The following is a 22,149-nucleotide window of genomic DNA, read 5'->3' as shown; positions in this document are numbered from 1 at the left end:
CAATGTCCAAATAAAAGAAATTATTCAAAAAAAACTTTCTTTTGTATTCTTTGTGTGCTAAATCAAAATTTTGTGACGAGGTAGGTACCTTAATAAAGGCGTCTCGGAAACTCAAGACAACTAGATATTGAACTTTTATTGTGAAGATACTACTGTGTAGATACTGGTAGATAGTGCATTTAAACAGAATACAATATTTATTTTATACAGTTGAACAGTTTAAATTTTGATAATTGTGGTAAAAATGTTAAAGAAAACAATTCATTTGATCTATTATTACATACTTGTGGACTAAAAATAGTACTGGAAGAAAACCAGAGTTCCTTGCCCCGGAAAATGCCTAACAAACTTATGTTTTCAAGTGTTTACATTCACATTGATAGAGAAATAAGGTTGAAAATGAAATGAATCATATCAAGATAAGTTTTGCGAATTCATTGAGACATTCTGTTGATAGTAGTATCAGTTGAATTACGCGTCTGTCGGTATTAATTGAATTAATGTGTCATATAATTGTATTTTGCACTCGGCGTCACGTTGCAAATTAATAAGTTAGTCGAACAGGCTTCACAATCTATCATTAGAAATTTAGAAATTGGTAATATAGGTTAGAAGCATTCATTTGTTCACTATATATACCGATAGCCTTTAAACTAGATTTCATAGACATTCTTTGAAAAACAGAAAAAACAGCAAAATTTCAAAAGTACCTATCCGAAATTAATGAGCTTGCATGAAAACAGTTATGAATGTGGATGAAGCGCAAGAAGTATGCAGGGATCGTGGCATGTAGAACGATTTGGTATCTGCCTACCACTCCGGGTAAGAGGCGTGATTTAGGTATGTATGTATGTAAGTGAGAAATAAAAGGAGTAATATACCTACTTAACTAACGTAATAGTTATCTACTACGTTTTTATACCCAGAACTACTTATATTAAACATAAGATAAAATAAAAATTTAGGTACGCAAACATAATAATTTGCAGTTAGTTAGGTTCTCAATTCTATCAAAAGCCAAACAGCTGAACGTGGCCTCTCAGTCTCTTCAGGACTGTTGGCTCTGTCTACCCTGCAAGGGATATAGACGTGACTATATGTATGTAGTTAAGAAACCCGAATAATCGCAATCACAAGAACCAACGATACCTACAGAAATCCAGCAACATGCTTTGACAAAATGGATATATATATACGTATTATTTTTCAGTTTAGTTACTACCCACAACTACTTGACATTGAACTAAAGGATAGCCTAGGTCTATTCATATACTTCCTTTGACGGAAAGTGGGTGGTTAAATTATGAGTCAATTTGGTGTTGGACGATACAATGGAGGAAATATTAGTGGCTAAGATTGGAGGTACGATTTGGGAGACTCGTTCAACATAGGATTGTCACCTTGTAGTCGTCACCATCCATGTTAAATACTTGTCAGTGACTTTTTGCCTTCGGGAAAGTCGAAGACAACAGCTGACAGTACCTCGTTCAGAATAGGACTCGTCAACATCTGAGAGTGAAATATTATAATATTCGTAATGATAAGACAGAGAATGATCAAAAAGCCCACCCCGGGCATAAACCTACCTTACCCCATATAATTTCAGAGAAGTGAGAATGTAATCGGAATTAATGTCAGGAGCAAAAAGATTCACAGTTGAAGAAATTGTCGTTAGGTTGACATATTCAACACACAGACAAATTCATACCTACCGCAGTATGTAAATATTGTTCGTTCATAAATCAGACACTTTATCTGTATACTTAGTTTATAATTAATGTATTATAACAATTACATACCCACTTTAACGACTTAGAAGTGACGATTGTTTGCACCAAAATTAAGGTTTATGTCTTAAGTATTCATAAAATCAAATAGATATTAAATTTTCAGCATAATAACTCCATTTAAACATTTGGACCAACTATGTGCCCTTAGAAATCTTGCCACATGATAAAGAAGTTACTTAAATGAGTAGAAATGTTATGCAAGAAAACAAAACAATAATTTTATAAACGTTAATTTAATATTAGTTATGTACAAAATAGTGTCTCGAGTGCTCCATTAAAACATATTTAAGATGTAAAAATAACGTAAGTTAATCAGTAAAGTGATGTACATCTTAACATTAGAAGAATTTTCAAGATTGATATTGTTAAATTAACAAGACTACCTACCTGTACATAAAAGTTATTTAGAAAACGGCAGGTAGGTATGTCACTGACTACAAACTAAAATTATCATCACTCAAAAAAAAAAAAGAAACAAGCATTTTGTTAAAATTTTACATTGCAATGTGTCCACCGAGTTTATGAATAAGGCCATAAAAGCATCTTAAAGCTACAAAGTATAACAAATGGATTAAAACCGTATGCTAAAGTCAGTGTAATCTGATCGCAGTAAGTGCTCCACTTTGAGCAGATCACACTTCTCGATCTTACATCCAGGAGAGCCCGTTGTACTCAGCCAGTCGATCCTGGAATAAAATAAGTACTCATTTTGGCATTTTCATTGGGAGGCAAGGAAAGGCGCAAACAGGCCAAATTGTTACAGCCCCACGGCCAGGCTGTTAGACCTAGAGCGCCTATTACCACGATGTAGGAGTGGTCAAACTATTGCAGGGAAGAGTAACCACCCTTACTACACAAACACGTGGAAATCAGCTAGTTAATCATAATTTTATAACAATATATCAACACTCGTGGTAGACCGATATCATTATTAATTATTTATTTGGATTAAAGCCAAATATTTTTTGGATCAATTCCAATACCAAAACTGACGATAAACAGTAAGCTTTCATGGAATTTACAGTAGGTGCTGAAATCTATCCTGCAAATATGATAATCACTTACGAAAAACTTTCATTAAGCTACTTAATTAGGTATATAAAATAAGAAGTAGGTATATAATACAGTCTTAATAGTGAAAACCTAAAGTAGGCCTCAAAAGTAAAAAATACTTTCATTAATCATGGACTGTTATGGCTGATGTATTTATTTTTAAAATCTTAAACTTACATGTGATCCATGGCTGCTTTATTGCCCTGAATTTTGCCGACAATGGTACCCTTTTTGGAATTCTTCACCCAGCCGCCGAGGCCGAGCTGCTCTGCCAGCTCTTTGCAGTACTTCGTAAAGTAGCATCCTGTGAAAAAAATTTAACCGAATCACCTTATATTTAAATAATTATACATCTGTTACAACGAAAGGCAGCATATTTCTGCTATACTTGCATTTTAATTTTTCGCTATGATCGGGCCAGGAATGCTGGCACCATGGTGCCGTATTAGAAATTTGGTACTTAAAATAAGACACAGAAGACGCGGTAGACCGGAAAAAGTGGAAAGAGAAAAATAGGAAAGCGGACCCTATGGTCCAAAGCATAGCTGAGAATGCAACTATGCTGGTCTGGTATTAAGCAATGAAGTAAATAAACATAGTGTTTGCCAGCGGTTTCTCTTGAGATTGAAAAGTTAATTCAACAGATGTCACCCCGGGGGACAGTGCTAGAGGGACTACTGAGAATAATCGAAACTTTTAGACGATAAGGTAGTAAACTATTGGCCCTGTTTTCCTCTTAAGGAATAAAGTCGTGATATAAACCAAAAGCAGTCTGAAAGTAGGTACCTACATAGAATTACGACAATTTTTCTATTGTTTACAATGGTACCACAAAGTCATGTGTTAGCTGATTTTGCATCTATTGACATCGACCTACATGTTATTGGCGCGGCTAAATATAATGTACTTACTACAGCGTTTGGCAGTATTAGTATCAATACTAAAGACTTTCTTCATCGAACTCATTCATCTGTCAAAAGTTATACAAGTCAAGTACTGACGTTGACCATGTTTAAATTGGTAATAAATACTCAAGTCCCATTTCAATCTTTATATGGCGAGCGGGAAGTTAACTCTTGTTTTTTTTCATGTCATACTTAAATTAAAAATTACTTACATCAAAATGTATTACAAAAAACTTTTGGCAAAGCATTTGTAACCAATGCATGCAACTTTTATTTTTATGATTCTAGAATACACTCATTGTTATGTTCAGAAAAGTTTCAAGTTACCCCTTAAAGTTTGGGAACACTAATTATACACTAGGTACTTATTTACTCGTATTCTATTATTTTTTTTATCTGCGGATCTATAGAATCCTTGAAAAGACCTTTTGCTTTTACGCTGAATAGATAAGTACAGTACAGCTACTGTGCATGTATGAAATACTTCAGTAACTAAATGAGTATGTATGTGTGAGTAAGTAAAGAATGTAAGTGAAATGTAATTGTGAATTCTACTTTTGGAACATATAGCTTTACTGGTGTGTTAGTTGTATCCTTTGTTTTATTCTGATGTATAAGCTACTATTCTGACTGTTGTGTCTTTGGAGGCGCGCAGCACTGTTTCTCACCGCATAACTTGAACAGATGATTGACTTTGACTGAGACGGTGGTTAGGCAGGTTTCATCCATCCAAATCTGTTCTCTCTAATAGTTCTATGTATAAAGTGAATTCATTGCTTTCGAATAAGTATAGTTTTGTTGTGTGTCATTCAGCTCTAAATAAGTATACTTAGGTCCATTTCCCGTTATTAGATCAGGGTTGCAGTTCTTTGATCGCATCGTTACTGTATTTTATAGGTTCGTTACATGATCGATTCAACTTTTTTTTACAAAATGTCCCTACACAAGTCGTTAGGTACACCGATCTCAGGCTTTAGCAGGATTGAACTGCAGGTGCGTTTTGGAACATGCAAAGATAAGAACATATAATAATGGAGTCAGAACAAACCTTGCACTTGGCCATAAACTTCAAATTCCACAGACAACAACTCATTAACATTAGGTTCTTGTTGAGAGTCCATTACTACTATTTATAAGGTCTACTTCCACTTGAAATTTCACAATGCTCAAACCACACCGAAGGAAACTCTTGGACGCCTGCCGATAGACTAATGCCAATGTTACGATATGTTCGCCAGTTTTATTTTTAATACAGAGTGTAGTTTATGGTGATCGATTATATGAAAGTGATCGTATATTCACGATCGGCATCAAAGATACGGAAGTATTTTCGTTGCCAAGTGCAATGTACTCACTTCAGTGATTGTTTTATCCACAATCAACTCCAACTTTAGATTTGCTTGCTTTATCAGCTTACGATTGAAAATGCTTACTTAATGTTATGACCACCGCAACTTAGCGAAACCTATATAGAGATCCAGTTTCCTAAATGTTCAAGTTCCTTACCGTATTTTCCCGCACCAAGAAAGAGTATTGGAATGTATATAAGTACAAAAACCATTAATAGAATTGCCGTGGTAGGATTTAGACCGATGCATAATATCATAAATTTTTAACAAAATGACCACTGACGCATAGAATATGTATGTGTAAGAAATGAAAATACTCAGTACTCAATCTGTAGGGGAAGGTGGGGCTACTTCGTACACATTTCACTTATCGGGGTATAAAAACGGAAGTAAATCTTTTTCAAAATAAACAGAGACGTCAATGGAAAGGTGGTATATTTGACTTTAAAACTAGATAATTGCTTTTGGAGTATAAAGAAGTACTTCAGATTTATAAGCTATTTACCTAAAGATGGAAATTGTGCGAATTTACCCCACACGTGGGGCACATTCGAACATATAGTGGGGCACATTCATGCGCAGTGGGGAACATTCGTACAAAGTAAAATAATACCCAAAAATTATGCAAAAATAATACTTTATTGACTTTAAATCTACCTAGGTACTTAGTCAACAATCATAGCCATATTTTGAAATAATTGTATTTATTCTCTGAGATCAATTACGAAAAATGACGTTACAGTAATCAGTCTCAAAATCAAATTCAAAACTATAAATCTAAAAACGACACATAGGAACTTTTTCCGTATTATAAAATATGAAATAATAAACTCTTCTATGCCATCATTGATATGATACTTAACATGATATCCTAATCTAGCCAAAACTTTTCAAAAAATAAAAAAACTTATCAAAATACAAAAAACTTAACGATCTTTCGTCAAAAAAGAAAATAATCATCTCAAAGTATCAAATTATGAAAATAAACAATTTTATCTTAATTTACTCCAACTCTATTGGATATTATATCTAGAAAAATCTTTTCCAAAGTTGAAAATACTAGCTGTCCTCGCTGTAGCAGCAGAATTTGCCAGTAAATTTGTGTTTTTGTAAGACATTTTCTAAGTTTCCAAAGAATTCGCCAACCGCTGTCTTATTAAATCCAAATGATCTAGCTGCACTTGTATTTTCGGCTTTAAACTCAAATTAGTGTTTCGTTTACGATAGCAGGCCAACCAATCTTTACCGGCCTTTTTGTTTTCATCCCAGCTAGGTGGATATCGAAAATTATTAAATTTAGCGAATTGGTAGGCAAGTTTCCTAATTTGTTCAAGCGTTAAACCATAGTGCCTCTTAGAACTGATCTTAATATAGTCATTAAGCATGTCTTCTTCTTGTTTGGTAAAAACCTGATTGGCAGTATACTTTGAGTCAAACGATTGTTTTGGTGTAGTAGGTTCAGCACTTTCGGCAGATTTGAATTTGCGGATGTTTTTAAGACGACTTTCAAGTGTTGATGGCTTTACATTATATTTATCTGCAGACTTCCTGATAGATAATTTTTCGTTTAGTACCCCTTTAATTGCTGATGCCATGTCCCCTTCATTCACTATAGCACTCCTGGTATTCTTTCTTTTGTAGTTACGAACCATCTGAAACAAAGTAATTATGAAAATCTAGTAAATCAGATTAAGATGTCATTAGGGGTACATTCGTACAGTACGAATGTGCCCCTTGTGTTAGTGAACGAATGTACCCCAACCAATATGCAAGTCACATTTTATAAACTAGAAAGAAAACCGTTAAGATGACAGTAAAACGGATGAGAAACACTTAAAACTGATACATCTCCAGTGAATATAACAAATAACAAAACCATTGGTATAGTTATTACAAGAGATAAAGGAGTTTAATTTACTGTAAAATAAATACTTACGGTGACGAAAAACACGTAGTGTCCAGTCCCAGCGGCCGCGTCGCTCGCACTGCCTCTTCACCCCGCGCGCCGCGCCTCTGCACGGGTGCGTACTTCGCACACAAAGATGGAGTCTCTAGCGTAAGGGTTCATACAGACGAACTGCAAGTTGTAAACGTCAGAGTCTACTTCAGCCGTCGCCATCTGTCGACGGCAGCCGACGACGCGTCGGCGGCAGCAGTCAATACGTCGACGGCTGCCGCCGACAGGTGGCGATGTTTGCGGTTCTTGCGTGTTTCGTCCGCCATTTTGTCAGTCGACTGCAAATAGACGGAGAGTGCGCAAGCGTCACGCATCCACAAAATGAGCTACCTTAATGTCATGGCGAGTCTTTGCTCAGCTGGTATACTTTTCCGCATCACGGTGTCTTGGCGAGATATTGAGGCTTTCAAGATTGACATACGAAAGTAATTGAAAAATTTTTTTTCGTTCTCTCGTAAACGTGGATAGAGTGTATAAAAATCTCCCTCTTGTTCTCTATACATTAATATTTCTTCAACCCACACTGAACGTATCTTTCTTTTTCGTTGTTGTCGGCGACGGCGGCGGAGTAAAAGCAATAACAGTGTTTCTTCCTCGGAATCCATTTTGCAACTGGCTCCTATACCACGACTACTAGTACGCGGCATTCTAATACTGCAAACGTCGCCTGTCAACGGCAGCTGTTGCCGCCTATCGGCGGCAGCCGTCGACGTATTGACTGCTGCCGCCGACACGTCGACGGCTGCGGTGGTACCCTGCCGTCGACACCATGCCGTTCGTCTGTATGCGCTCTTATTCTTTAGTATAAATATAGCTGGTGAACGAATCTACCCCGCGTACGAAATAGCCCCACCTTCCCCTACCTACAGAACTCTTTCGACATTCATGGGAGAGATATAAGATTGATCCTGTAGTGTCGGTAACCACACAAAAATAAGACGGCTTCTTTACATTTCCTTAAAAATAAATTAGTTATTAACTAATAATGTTGTATAGTTGTAACTGTGGTTGTAACGGACGGATATAAACGAAGGAAGATCATCGAGGTTGTAGTGGTCGGTTCCGTCGACCAATTACAAATTATATGATTGGACTCTGATTGAAAAAATGTTTCCTAATCAAGCGCCCACCAGGAATGTAGGTGAAGGTATTAGGTATACATACATGAACTTAAAATATTTATATTTATTTAAGAAAATTAATTTTTAAATGTTTAATGGCTGTCGCATACAGATATATATATAGTAGGTCTTTGTTACCACTTGTTACGTCAATATAAACAATGTATGTGACAAAATTTTCGTAAGAAATAAAGTTATATTGCGAGTAGTGGTTACCTCCCTAGGTACGTACTTTTCTATAGATACCTAGTACTTATTACTACAAATATTTACCTTTCCAAATACTTTTACAATAATTCTTGGTTCTTATATAGCTTTGTGTCCATGATAGTTAATTATACGAACGTCTGTACTGTTAAATGGAGACACGTTAACTGATGATGACACAAAAAAATTGGAGAAAATAATTGATATATTTTAAATTAAGAACTTAAATCTCGATCTTAAGATTATAGATCTGGAATTTCTGGAGTTAAAATGCGTCAGGTACAGGAAGGTACAAATCCGACCTCGGTCATGTACCATGTGTTAATAAATAAAAAATGCTAATCGATGCTCTTACTCTAATGTCCGGAAAAATATCGTGAGGAAACGTGCACATTCAGGCAACTGGACGTGTAACCATGATCGATCCAATACGGCGATCGATTGATTCCTGGCTTTCCAGGAGAAAGAAGAAGTCTTGAAAAGACTACAAACAGCTGTGATTTGAGATTCATATAGAAGTAGATATATATGTACCTTAACCTACTTATATCTATAGCCTATCGCTAATAGAAGTTTATTAGCCTTTGTCTTGACTGGAAGAAATCCCAAAATGGGATAAGTCCGCCATTGTACTTATTTTGTTATTACAGTTAGGTACTGTATTGTATTATGTATTTTGTGCAATGAAGTGTTTACAAACTTTTGCAATCCGCACGGGAAATGCTGACACACACCACGATTTTTTTTACAGAACAACATGGAAGCTTTTAAATTCAATAATTATTTTATATCGCTCCATCTTCGTTTAATTTTATTCAATACCTACTAGCTTATATGCGTACCTAATTTCCAGAATTAAAGTAGGTACCTAACCTTTGCTATTCATAAAGTTATTTCGTCAAAATTGTTCTGTGACAAATTTCGTTTTCGTTACATTCAAAAATTTCTCTTTATAAAATTATGCTATAGACAGACATAAATTACCCGCTATGCCTGCTAATTGCTTGCGTGCATGATTTAATAACAATAATTGATATTTTCGTATTTTATTTGCACAGAATTTACATAGTTCCACAAAATTACCATTTCCATATCATCTCCATCCTTCTTGCGGTAGTCTCGGTCACGGGCCTTACCGCTCTAGGTAGGGTTCCGGTGTCCACCTACGACCCAGATCTGCGAGTGGGTCAGATCAGGTTTTACCCAAAGCGACGTCTGAACTGACTGAACTCCGCTACCTTATACAGGTATGTATATGTATTTACACCAGTTGTATGATTAAGCAAATTTCGAATAACCTACTTTATTCCCGTAATGAAAAGGGGCGATTCGTATTTATTCGTTCCTTGGCCGTTAGCCGATAGGCGTTTCCCGTTTCAGACTCCTTTAAACCAATTCCTTTTGTATGATCATCTTAAAAAACTACATAATAGACCGATTTGATGATATCTAGTAGGTATTTGGCTTAGAGAAGTAATTTTTTTATCAGGCGACACGGGAGTCCACTCTTTTGCTTGTAAACAAAAACAATAACAACATAAACTCATTTGTTTGTCATTGTCAGTATTGCTAGTTGTGTCAGATTGATATCTGTCAATGTCTGTTTGATTTTGATCGAAACTGAAACTGACATACTGACAGATGATAAATGATAGATGGATGACACAAATACAATCCACAAAATATTCGAATTCGAAGTTGCTTCTTGTGTTGTGCGATCGCAGTAATAAATATTTAAAATTATAGAGAGGAGAGGACTTTTTAATGGTCTGATAAAAAAGAAAATTAAATTTTGTAAATCTCAGCCTAAGAAGTTAAATCGAAGTTTAAAAAATATAATCACAATTTATACAAACTCTACTCCAAAATGTCTGTATGTAAAAGTGGTGATCATAAATTGGATAGCGTAGTCAACGGTTGGCTTGAACGTGACAAGGTTGGCAGTTTATTGTAACTTTACTTTTGGTACTGTCCTCACATACCCCTTACTTTCTTCACTACTTACACCCATAGCTTCAGCTTCCCTAAAAGTCTGAATGAGAACTGTAAACTAAGGTTTTCTTTCTACTTCAACTGTGGTAGATAGGTACCTAAATAAAATATTTAATGAATTAAAACAGAAATGATAATTACAAATATATGATGATAAGTATGACTCTAAAATCTATTAAGAAATTTCCTTTTCCCCTATTCAAGTTAATTAGACACAATCTCTTTAAAAATGTTATAACAGGGTGATTAAACCTAAAAAGTCAAGAGGTATAAAGTGTGGTCCATGGTCCATATTTGATACCGCAAGTGCCACTAATTTCAAGGATCTCTTATAACTTGTGACATTCTAAATTAATAATTCGCAGTCTAAGTGCCTGTATGTCATCATGTCATATCAATTAAATTAGAAGTAGCCAAGGTAAAATGTACTATGATTAGTCAGTTAACATAAAAAACGACAAACCATGAGCTATTCGGTATGGAATGTTTTTGTTTGTTTTTTGAAATAAAAGTAAAAAAACTTTAGTTAAATATTTTTTGTTCTTTATTACTGAGAAACCTAAGACTTCATTCAATATTAATATTGGTACCAATTTGATGAAAAAAACAAGTTTATAAGAACTAAAGAGTAATGTTTGTAATGAAGGCACACCTTTCAAATTATATTTTTTTAATTTGATTAAATTTGTTATTTGCACAATGTTCTAGAACTCAAAAACACGTCAGGAGGTAGAAGAAGACATACTGAATGAACAATGGGACAAGCTCAGAAAGACAATGCTCCACAGACAGAAGTTTGGCACAGCAGGTCTCCGTGGCCGCATGGGGGCAGGTTACATGTGTATGAATGATGTTGTTATTCTTCAGACAGCCCAGGTGAGGAAACCTGTACCTTACATAGAAAAAAGTTTTTAAAACCATTGTGGTCTAATGCACTTCAGTTATATAATATCTAGATAGAATTTAAGATAAGTTTCATAACCACAGAAGTCTTTGAGAAAATTGCAAGATTATATCATAGAATGCCTTGAAATAAAACAATTTACATTACATAAATACTTCAAACTTTTATACAAATATGGAAAAAAACATTAACATTTAATAGAGATGTTTGCATTTCAAGGTCATACTATTTGGCTTGTAATGCCTATTATGCTAATTTATGTTGTATGTGAATTTTCTATCTGAAATTTTACATTAATACCTAACTATTTTTCTTAAGATAGGACTCGTCATAAACTTTTGTCTTTTATTATCAGAATTTTCCATAAAAACTTCTTTTTCAGGGTTTATGTTCTTATCTAAAAGAGGTGTGCAGCCAAAGCAAACTGGATCATGGTGTTGTTGTTGGCTTTGACGGCCGGTACAATAGCAAGAGGTTGGTATTTACAGATTTTTTTGCATATTAGCTTTTGCCTGTGGTTGGGCTCTAATGGGAACTATCCAAATTAATCTTGATAAGTGTTTGAAATTTCAACTGAAGCAAACTTCCCAAGTTCCTAGTATGCAAAAGCTTTATATGCAAAAGATGTATCAAGCCTTTTTGGATTCTACTTTTGTTTAATTCAGCCTATTAAAATTTTTGTCTGTCTTAGGAGATCTTTATAAATTTATCATTTAAAGGGTTTCACACCTTAAAGGTTTAAAATTGTCCTTATTTCTAAGCCTCCGCTGTCTGTCTGTCACCAGGCTGTGTCCATACAGCAAACGTGTTTTTTACGAAATAAGTTACAAACATGATCATGTTATAGTTTCTTATGAATGGGAAGGAACATTTATTCTAACAATTTCATTAAATAGTTTTGAAACAAATTATTTCTTTAATATCTATCTTTTACCGCTATAGTTGCAATACATCTGAACACATACCTAGTGTTCAGATGTATTGCAACTATAGCGGTATTTTCCATGGAATTTTATAATACAATATTGAATTCACATTCAATCATATTATCCTCATAAATGACTATCCTTTATCTCTTATTCTCTAAGTAACTGTTGCCACATGCTTTGCTCACTTGGATTATTTCCAAACGCGAAAAAGAAGGGATTATTTTCTCTGGTGGGTGAATGTCAGTGGCTTCATATGTGGCAATATGATCTTATCTCATTATGTAATAAAAATACATTAGTAGTAATTCTATTATTAAGCCATACAACTGAACCTTACAGACTTTTAAGACTTTTAGCTCTATCTATCTCTCGTAAGGGATAAATACATGATTATATGTGTAAAGTGCAATTATAAGAATGCCGTAATTTGTTTTTTTTTTAATCTTTATAAGGATTTAGATGTAATACAACAAAGGTTTCCCCAGTTTACCATTTAACTTGAATATCCAATCGTTATCGGCGGGCCTTATCACTAACTCACTCGGGGGTCAGTCTAATCATAGCTTGAAGCAGTGGTTACGAAACATTATTAACCCATTACATTATTGTTTTCATGGGAGATAAGTTTGTGTAGATAAAACTACGATATTTATTGTGACTACTTATAAAGGAAATACTTATATCAAGATTATTGTAATAATATTTCATTAACAGTACTAGCTGTTGCCCGCGACTTCGTCTGCGTGAAGTTCGAGTTCAATCTTAGTCATACAGTCAGATACAGACAGGCAGACAAAAAATGTAAAAAAAATCTCTATCCGTTTCAGTCAAAATATTAAATGTACAGACAAAATATTTTACCGTTTTATTATATGTAGTATTTTTTGAAATAAAATACTCAAATAACACAAAAAAAAAAATATTTTCAATAAAAAATAAAATCTTGTTTTTGTTGGGACTCGAACTTGGACCGCCAACTTCACAGTCTCACGCGCTAACCAATGGACCATCGAGGCCGTTGCGGTGGTGTCGAAATTAAAGTAGACTACATACATATGGTCACGTCTATATCCCTTGCAGGATAGACAGAGCTAACAGGCTTGAAAAGAGTGAATGGCCACGTTCAGCTATTTGGCTTAATGAAAGAATTGAGATTCAAATAGTGATATGTTGCTCGCCCATCGCCTAAAAAAGAATCCCAAGTTTGTAAGCCTATCCCTTAGTCGCCTTTCAGTTATATAACAAAACAGACAGACAAAATAAATGACTTTGAATTTTAAATTTCGTAACTTATTCGCAGGCAAACTCATGCCTTGAGTTCATTCAAATGTCGATAACTTTTTTTTAGTGAACCGATTTTGATGAAACAAACTTTAAATGTTCTTCTGAGTTAAAGCAACTGGTGAAAGTTTGAAGTAAATCGGTTAAGTAATTTCTGAGATAATCGTGATCATACATACAGACAGACGGACAAGAAATTAAAAAAAATATTTTTGCTTTCTATTATTCATTCTAAGTGTCCCTCTATCCATTTCAGTCAAAAATACTAAATGTACAGGCAAAATATTTTTACTATTTTATTATATGTATAGATTATTGCTCACAGAGAGAATTATGTGACATTTTTAGCACGTATTTTCGTAGCCGTTAAGATTTCTATTTATAAGGGATTTTGCGTCAGTTTTAAATAACCTTCTTATACATATGTAAGTATGTGTGTGTGTTTTTGTTACTCTTTCACGCAAAGCCTACGTATGTAACGGATTTTGATGAATATTTGCTAAATATTTCACTAGCGTCCTGCCCCGGCTTCGCTCGGGATGTTTTATAGATATAAATATCCCCAGAAAGCCCTATTTTTAACATTTCAAACAGAAACTTAATCCGTCCGCAACTTTCCGAGATTAGCGCATACATTACTTTATAATATAAGTATAATGATGAAAAATACTGAAATAACATAATAAGTTCTTTATACAAATTTAAGGCGGGCTAAGTAGCAGGTAGTACCTACCAAGTAAATTATTGATTATTACAGAATGGACTTTCGCACCCTCTCGCCAGGTTCAATTGTCTCACCACTCGCGCAAATTAGGCGTAAAGTGGCACAATAAAGTGCAAATCAACATGCTGATTGGCTGACTGACAGCGTGCATCCAATATATCAAATTTATCATTTATCGAAAAATTTTATTAATTATTATTACATTCCAACATCATTTAATGTCTAATTGGCATATTTTTTGGTTCCACAACATTGGTTGACGTCCAATAAATTACTTAAAACTAATCTTTAAGCCTAGCAAGGACATTTTACCTGTCAACCGTGCACCATAGCGTCAAATAAAAAAGAATATTAATTTCAGATTTGCAGAACTTACGGCGAAAGTGTTCGTGTCTGCGGCTATTCCTGTACATCTGTTCTCTTCAGAGTGCCACACGCCGCTTGTGTCGTTTGGAACGGTTCTGTACGACGCGTGCGCAGGTGTTATGGTCACCGCGTCTCACAATCCTAAGGAAGACAATGGATATAAAGTCTATTGGGGGAACGGATCACAAATCATCTCGCCGCATGACGATCTTGTTCTGGAAGAGATATTGCGATGCTTGGAGTTAGTATTTATTTAATGACATATTCATATTGTTACAAAACACACAGTAACGCACAGCTATAGACTGTTATTAACTAGAGGAATTGTGAAGCGGTAATATAAACAATTAGCATTTGTATTTTGGCGAAACCTTAATATTTTTTGTCTCGTAGAAATCACCTAACCACTACCGGAGAGGCCAACTTCCTAATTACCTTATTTCAAACTAACATGCAATTCTTTACAAAAAAGCCTCAACAGTTTGAGACAAGGTCGGAGATGAGTCAGTGATGCGTAGTCGAATTAAATGTCGCTCAAACTGACAAAGCATCCGCATTGTTTCACATCGCTGCATTCTAAAGGCCATAACGTAGTTTTTGCTCACAACTGATCCATTTTCCTCTTCGCCAAATGTTAGGAGTACCTACTCTATACCTTTAATGCAAACGATGGTCTTAGGTATATGGTGAGGAAAAACATACATAAAATCGAACTTGTTTCTCGGAAGGCCAGGCGACCATACATGTAGTTACTTCTATATCTCTTGCGGAGAGGACAGGGCCCACAGTCTTGAAAAAACTTATTTAACTCTCTTCATGCAAGATCTTCAGTGAAGGATATATTTGACTGACCCTTTCAGTCAAAATATAGTATGGAAACATAACAACATACATATTCAAACAAACATTTATAATCTTAATTCGAAAATAAAAATGGTGAAATATTTAAATATAATATACAAAGATACATTTATTTAAATATAATATAAATATAATTTTGTATTTCAGCATACCAGACGAGCACTGGGACATCGATGGAATTCGAACCCACCCACTGGTGACCGATTGCCTCCAGGAAGTAACCACTAAGTACATGCAGTACATCCGCGAATCATTGCAGCAGAAAATTCTCGAACAAAACAAAATGGCCGCCATTGACACTGTGTACAGCGCTATGCACGGAGTCGGACATGAATATATTGTGAAAGCTTTCAAAGCAGCTAATTTAAAGGTGATTAATCCAAGCTATTTGCTTTAACGATTTTCATTAAAAACCATACATTATTAATATATGAAACCGGCACCATTAATGAGAAATATTTACAAAAAAACTAAACACTATACATACATACATATATAATCACGTCTATATCCCTTGCGGGGTAGTCAGTACAGTAGTACAGTCTTGAAAAGACTGATAGGCCATGTTCAGCTGTTTGGCTTTATGATGGAATTGAGATTCAAATAGTGACGGGTTGCTAGCCCATCGCCTAAAAAAGAAACACAAGTTTGTAAACCTATCCCTTAGTCGCCTTTTACGACAACCATAGGAAAGAAATGGAGTGGTCCTATTATTTTTGTATTGGAGCACATCCACACGGCATATGGATCCACACGGCACACACAAACAAACAAACACTTAGTTATTTACCCATAACTTGCTTCAAATTACCCAAATCGATTATTTCTAGTACGAGTATAGTAACTGGATAACTGATTTTATCCCAACTAATAGTTATTTTCCTTCTTTATTTTATAGCCACCAATAAGTGTGCCGCAACAGCAAGATCCAAATCCTGATTTCCCAACAGTGAAGTTCCCTAATCCTGAAGAGCCAGAATGTTTGGAACTGAGCAAAAGGTTGGCCGAGGAGACTGGAACCAAATTGGTACTTGTCAATGATCCTGATGCGGATAGGCTGGCTGTCGCTGAGTACGATAAGGCGTAAGTTGCATTCTTACCATAGAAATCATAATAATGTAGGATTGGAATAATTAGAGATCGACTAATAATAAACCTGGGATTCCTCTTGTAGGCGATGGGCTAGCAACTTGTCACTATTTGAATCTCAATTTTATCATTGAGCCAAATACTTGGACGTGGCCTATCAGTCTCTTCAAGACTGTTGGCTCTGTTTATCCCGCAAGGGATATAGACGTGACTATACTATATATATAGACGTGATATGTAGACAGGTTGACTAATCAGATATACATGGAGAGTGTGGAGGGAAAGGTCGGAGTGGGAAGACCTAGACGAACGCATCTTGATCAAATTAAGGACGTCCTGGTAAAGGGTCAGGTCAAAAGTACCCGAAACTGCGGAGCTTGCATGAAGAGAGTTATGAATGTGGATGAAGCAAAGGAGGTATGCAGGGATCGTGGCAAGGGGAAAGAGGTAGTCTCTGCCTACCCCTTCGGGAAAGAAGCGTGATTTTATGTATGTATGTATGTATGTAGACTTCTTATATGTGTTCGTTATTAACTTACAGATCTAAACAATGGAAAGTATTCACGGGCAACGAAATGGGTGCTCTTTTAGGGTGGTGGATGTTAGAGCAGCACTCGCAGAGAGGGACGGACGATGACGTGTATGTGATCGCCAGCATCGTCAGCTCCAGCATGCTGCGGAGCATCGTCAAGGGCAGGGGACAGTTTGTGGAGACGCTCACCGGGTTCAAATGGATGGGTCAGTCTACTTCCATACATATAGGATGACAGGAAGAAGAAGTGTGAGTGAATGAGAAGCACGAGCGTGACAGAGAAAGAACAAAAAACAAATAGATTTAAGAAGAAAGCTAAAAGAAACCTTGACTGGTTCTCAACTTGCTGGGTAATCCTTGTCCAAAGTCTTTAACGATCTTCCTCTATGCATGTATTATATACATACGTCCGCGGCTCCACCATTATAAAAAAATTCCGCCTGTGTGTAACATGTAAAATTTCAACACCATTTTCTAGGCCCTTTTGAAAAACTTCAATATAAGGTACTAGCTTTTACCCACAGCTTCGCCCGTATGCATTTAGCGCCGTCTACAAAAAGCGGCGAATTTGACCTCATCTACAAAAAGCGACGAAATTAACACCTAGAAATATAAACGAATTAAACGCCACCTACTAAAAAATACAAGTTTCTCGCAAATCACACGGAAACTATAGCTTTTCCTGGATGGTCCACGATTCAAATTTTAAGAGATCTATATTTGTGAATTGACGTCTGGGGACTTCTTCTACACATTCACTTTGGATGTCACGTCAATAAGTGATATGCAATTTTCAAAATAAATCTATTCTATTTTGTATTTCAAGAAGATTAATATAGTTGGAATGATTTCCAGGCAACACATCTCTTTTGCTGCTGCAGCAAGACAAGTTGCCGTTGTTCGCGTTCGAGGAGGCCATCGGCTACATGTGCAGCGCGCGGTTGCCTGACAAGGACGGTGTTTCGGCTGCCGTACAGGTCATTATGAAACTCACACACATATAATCACGTCTTTATCCCTTACGGGGTAAACAAAGCCAACAGAAATAATACAACAACTTTTTATCTGAACATGAATGACATATCACTCCGAGAAAGAAACGCTTCTGCGGCACAAGGTTCACCAAAAGCAAAAACTAATTAAAAGATAATTAAATGGTTTCCCTAAATTGGCAAAATTTCATGAAAATCCGAATCATATAAACACGTCTTTATCCTTTGCGGGGTAGATAGAGCCAACAGAGTTGAAAAGACTGAAAGGCCATAGTCAGCTGTATGGCTTAATCATAGAATAGCGACAGGTTGTTAGCCTATCGCCTAAAAGAAGAATCACAAGTTTCCTTTTCCTAAGCCGCCTTTGTGCCATCAAAGGCAAAGTAATGAAGTGGGCTGGGAACCACACGGCACTTTGGTAAATTGAATGTATTCTTTCTAAGTGAAAATGAAACTATGTTGATTTTTAACTTTCGCGTTTAATTTATTTTTATAAATAAAGCAGGTATGAAAACGCGCACGTAATGTGCCTTTATCTCGGACGTTTCGAATCATTTTCAATGTTGTAAGAATTTCACCTAACAAACGATTTTTGTACATTTATTTTCAATTCAGGTGGCATCATTAGCATCGCATCTGTATAGCAAAGGTTCTTCACTTTTGGATCAGTTGGATGATCTGTACCGACAGTACGGGTACCACGTGACTCACAACGCGTACTACATCTGCCACGACCCGCCCACTATTCAGAAGATATTCAGGAGATTCAGAAACTATGATGGAGTAGGCCAAGTAAGTGTATGTCTGGTCTTATAGGCAGTTGAAGATCTGCACCGAAAGTACGGGTACCACGTGACTCACAACGCGCACTATATCTGCCACGATCCGCGCCCACCGTTCAAAAGATATTCAGGAGGATCAGGACTGTGATGGAGTAGGCCAAGTAAGTGTTTGTCTGGTCTTATAAACCGACATGATGATCTGACCACTTGACCTAGAACAATTAAGAACTATAATGGACTGAGTCAGGTTAGTTTGTAGAGATAAATGATGAAAAGGGCATTGAAAGTGGGGGGAAGACGCTAAATCAAACGCGTTTGATGCGAATATATTTGAAGCGGGACCGATGATTGGGGTTCGACCGCCACAAAGGGAAGCTCTTCCGCCAGGCTAGGTGTTATTTATGCCTGGGGAACCGCGCCTCCGACGATGTTGTGTCGGAGGTTGTATCTATGCTCCAATCCGTGAAATCAATGCTTGCGCGATTTAGACTCTTCGTTGCTATTGATATATTGTATCCTGGCTCAACGCGTCTATTTCTTCGCTATATTTGATAGATGGTATGTGACGGGAGTGAAGTCGCCATGTGATATGTATCCAATAATTTGAACACACTTCAGTACTAAAACATTAGAAAATATCTGACACGAATGAATTCTGTTGTATTGATGACATACTATTGCATAAATGTAAATATGAATTTATCCCAGCCTTCGAATTCAAATAAATATAAGACTTATTCCGATTTTTTATTCGATCGTCACTTGATTGATGATTTTTTACAAAGTCATGTCCCTGTATTAACTTATATTACTTTTTTCCATGTTATCAGTACCCCAAAAAAGTTGGATCCTGCAATATTTCATACATCAACGACTTCACAACGGGCGTCAAAGTCCCAGAGAATGTTGATAGAGAAACACATCTCAGTAAGTACTGAAAATTAAATTTTGCGTTTATTTGAATTTAAATCTTGACCAGAAATACGGCAGTAACAGTCCTATCAATAAGACCGTTAGTTCCAAGCTTTATGAGGGCGTTAATTCTGCACTTTAACTGCGTTGCAACACCAAATATTGAGAAATATTCAGGTGATTTGACAATAGTGCACTGTTGCAACTTATAATGCTAATCTTAGGCATGACAAAAGTGTTAAGAGGAAAAACTACGATACCAAGCCAACCCAAGAAGATAAGTAGAAGTATTCCAATAGAAGACAAGTATTCGTAGCAGCTTATTGTGAAAGCGCTTGCGGGTACCAGTTTTTTGTCTTTGATATTCTATCCATAGTTATACTTAGGTAACTTTATGTACCATCGTCCGTATACGCGGTTATATCCATTCATTTTTATCCATACATATAATTAAATTGTAAATGACCGATGTCTGTACTTGAAAAATATAATTGCCAAAAATTCGATATTGACCAACAGAAGCCAAAAATGTTAGTTTTAGAATTTCTATCTGTATGTTTGAACTCGCATAACGGCATTCGTACCTATTACTCTTATACCTGTTAAATTTTGTACCCACAGACGTAATAGGAACTGGACTTGACCAGGATTACAGCAGCGGCGAGATGATAATGTTCCGCTGCGACAACGGCTTGCGGGTCACCGTGCGCACCAGCGGCACAGAGCCCAAGCTCAAGTACTACACAGAGCTGGTGTGCCGGGCCTCCACTAGAAGGTAACTGTAGATACTGCTTGTAACGGATGTTAGCATGTACTACAGTAGTGAAATGATACTGAGCAAAAGCTACACGGAGCTAGTGTGCCATGCCTACTTTTATAACTTTCATTGTCCATTTCCAGAATAACTTAAAACATATTGGTTCACTTTTATAAAATTAATTAATTTTATAAAAGTTTTCCCTTTAATTAAATGTTCGAAAAACGTATCTAAGGTATTAAAAATTCTGTGTTTATAGAAAATTGCTCATTACATATTAAGACAAAAGCATTAAATTTTTTGCGTGCCGTAACAGCTCTTAGGAGAACAAGATAGCTTTATTTATCAATTTTTGTTTCAGTGAACAAGAAAAAATGAAATCCAAATTAGTAGAGATGGTTCAAGAATTCGTGAACGAGTTGCTTCAGCCCGAGGAAAATGGTCTACTTGGGTAAACCTAGTTTTAAATGTAGCGCCAATTAGCTTTTCGTCCCTTTCGCTCTTAAAAATTACCACTTTCGAAATATGGGCGAGACAAAATTTTATATGCACGAGTAAGATAGCTATAGATATAAGTCAATGTTCGCTATTGACGTACTATTTGGTGCTTGACATTGAATAATCTTATAATTATCGCGGTAAATATTTAGGTTTTATTTTCTACGTCTACAAACGTCAATAGATAATTTTTACGTTAATTTGTGCGCACAAACTAAGTACAAATATAATGTTTAAAGAGTAGTAGAGTGAGTCTACCGAACAACTTTGCCTTCTTAATATTTAGAGAAAGATAGGTTAATAAAATCTATCTTGGTGTATAGTATAACGTATGAACCTGACTATAACGTATGAAGGAACGGTAATGACTGTATAAATTGATTATGTGCAGTCGTTAGATTTGCTTATCAGTTTCTCTTATTTGGGCGCCTCAAAGAAGGAAAATAATTAAATTCACCATTGTATAAAGTTTGTAGCAGAACAACATAAGACAACATGGGAGGACCAAAGAATTATGAATCGCATTCCAGACTGTGATAAGTACCTACTTAGTTCAATTGAAAAATCGTGGAACATTGTGATAGTTGCTAGAAAATGACGTGAATATCTAAAATTTCGACCTTATTTAAGGTCTGATTCTGTTGTATACAGAACATTATCTTATAAAGTCCTTTTTAACAATGTCTTTAATTGTGTGTGTAAATTGCTTCTTATAGGACACTAGCGTATGGTTAGATTCAATCTTGACATTTTATTTTTTCGATAAATTAAAACTGAGAAATCTTGTATGTAGGTTAAAATAATTTAAAAATCCACGGGTAGGGCACTGCTACACCCAGTGTGATTACATGTATTTTTGGCACTTAAATATATTACTTAGGTATATGCCTGCCTTATATCCAGTGTACTTATGTATTGTGATTAACATTCCAAAGAGATTTTGATTAAAACTAGAGTTAAATGAAACCGAGTTACAATAAATTATTATAGATAATGTAGATTCATTGATAACAATAAATATATTAAAATTGAAAGTATTGTTTCATTAAAAATTTATTAAAAGACTAAACACCATAAATTTTACAATACACGTCTAAGAGACAACACAATTTATGAAATTATTTTATGTAATTGTGAGAGAAAAAAAA

General features: G+C 35.7%; 2 protein-coding genes across 2 annotated transcripts; one reads left to right on the top strand and one right to left on the bottom strand.

Moving 5' to 3' along the window:
- Positions 1-2,053: 2,053 nt before the first annotated feature.
- On the bottom strand, positions 2,054-5,102 carry LOC106139719 (acylphosphatase-1). The gene is made up of 3 exons (XM_013341215.2): positions 4,797-5,102; positions 3,021-3,147; positions 2,054-2,476 (listed from the first exon to the last, which is right to left on the bottom strand). Exons 1-3 carry the CDS (start codon positions 4,867-4,869, stop codon positions 2,362-2,364), a joined length of 315 nt encoding a protein of 104 aa, XP_013196669.2. The 5' UTR covers positions 4,870-5,102; the 3' UTR covers positions 2,054-2,361.
- Positions 5,103-10,025: 4,923 nt separating this feature from the next.
- On the top strand, positions 10,026-22,005 carry LOC106139725 (phosphopentomutase). The gene is made up of 12 exons (XM_060947889.1): positions 10,026-10,318; positions 11,083-11,250; positions 11,661-11,752; positions 14,574-14,819; positions 15,587-15,809; positions 16,338-16,522; positions 17,070-17,266; positions 17,916-18,037; positions 18,668-18,844; positions 19,665-19,761; positions 20,368-20,521; positions 20,865-22,005. The coding sequence occupies exons 1-12, from the start codon at positions 10,250-10,252 to the stop codon at positions 20,956-20,958; spliced, it is 1,824 nt and encodes a 607-aa protein (XP_060803872.1). The 5' UTR covers positions 10,026-10,249; the 3' UTR covers positions 20,959-22,005.
- The last annotated feature ends 144 nt before the right edge of the window (positions 22,006-22,149 follow it).

Source organism: Amyelois transitella, chromosome 14 (genome assembly GCF_032362555.1).
Source record: "Amyelois transitella isolate CPQ chromosome 14, ilAmyTran1.1, whole genome shotgun sequence".
In the NCBI taxonomy this organism is placed as follows: domain Eukaryota; kingdom Metazoa; phylum Arthropoda; class Insecta; order Lepidoptera; family Pyralidae; genus Amyelois; species Amyelois transitella.
Note: the sequence above shows the minus strand (reverse complement) of the source record. Positions and strands in the feature narration are given on the sequence as shown.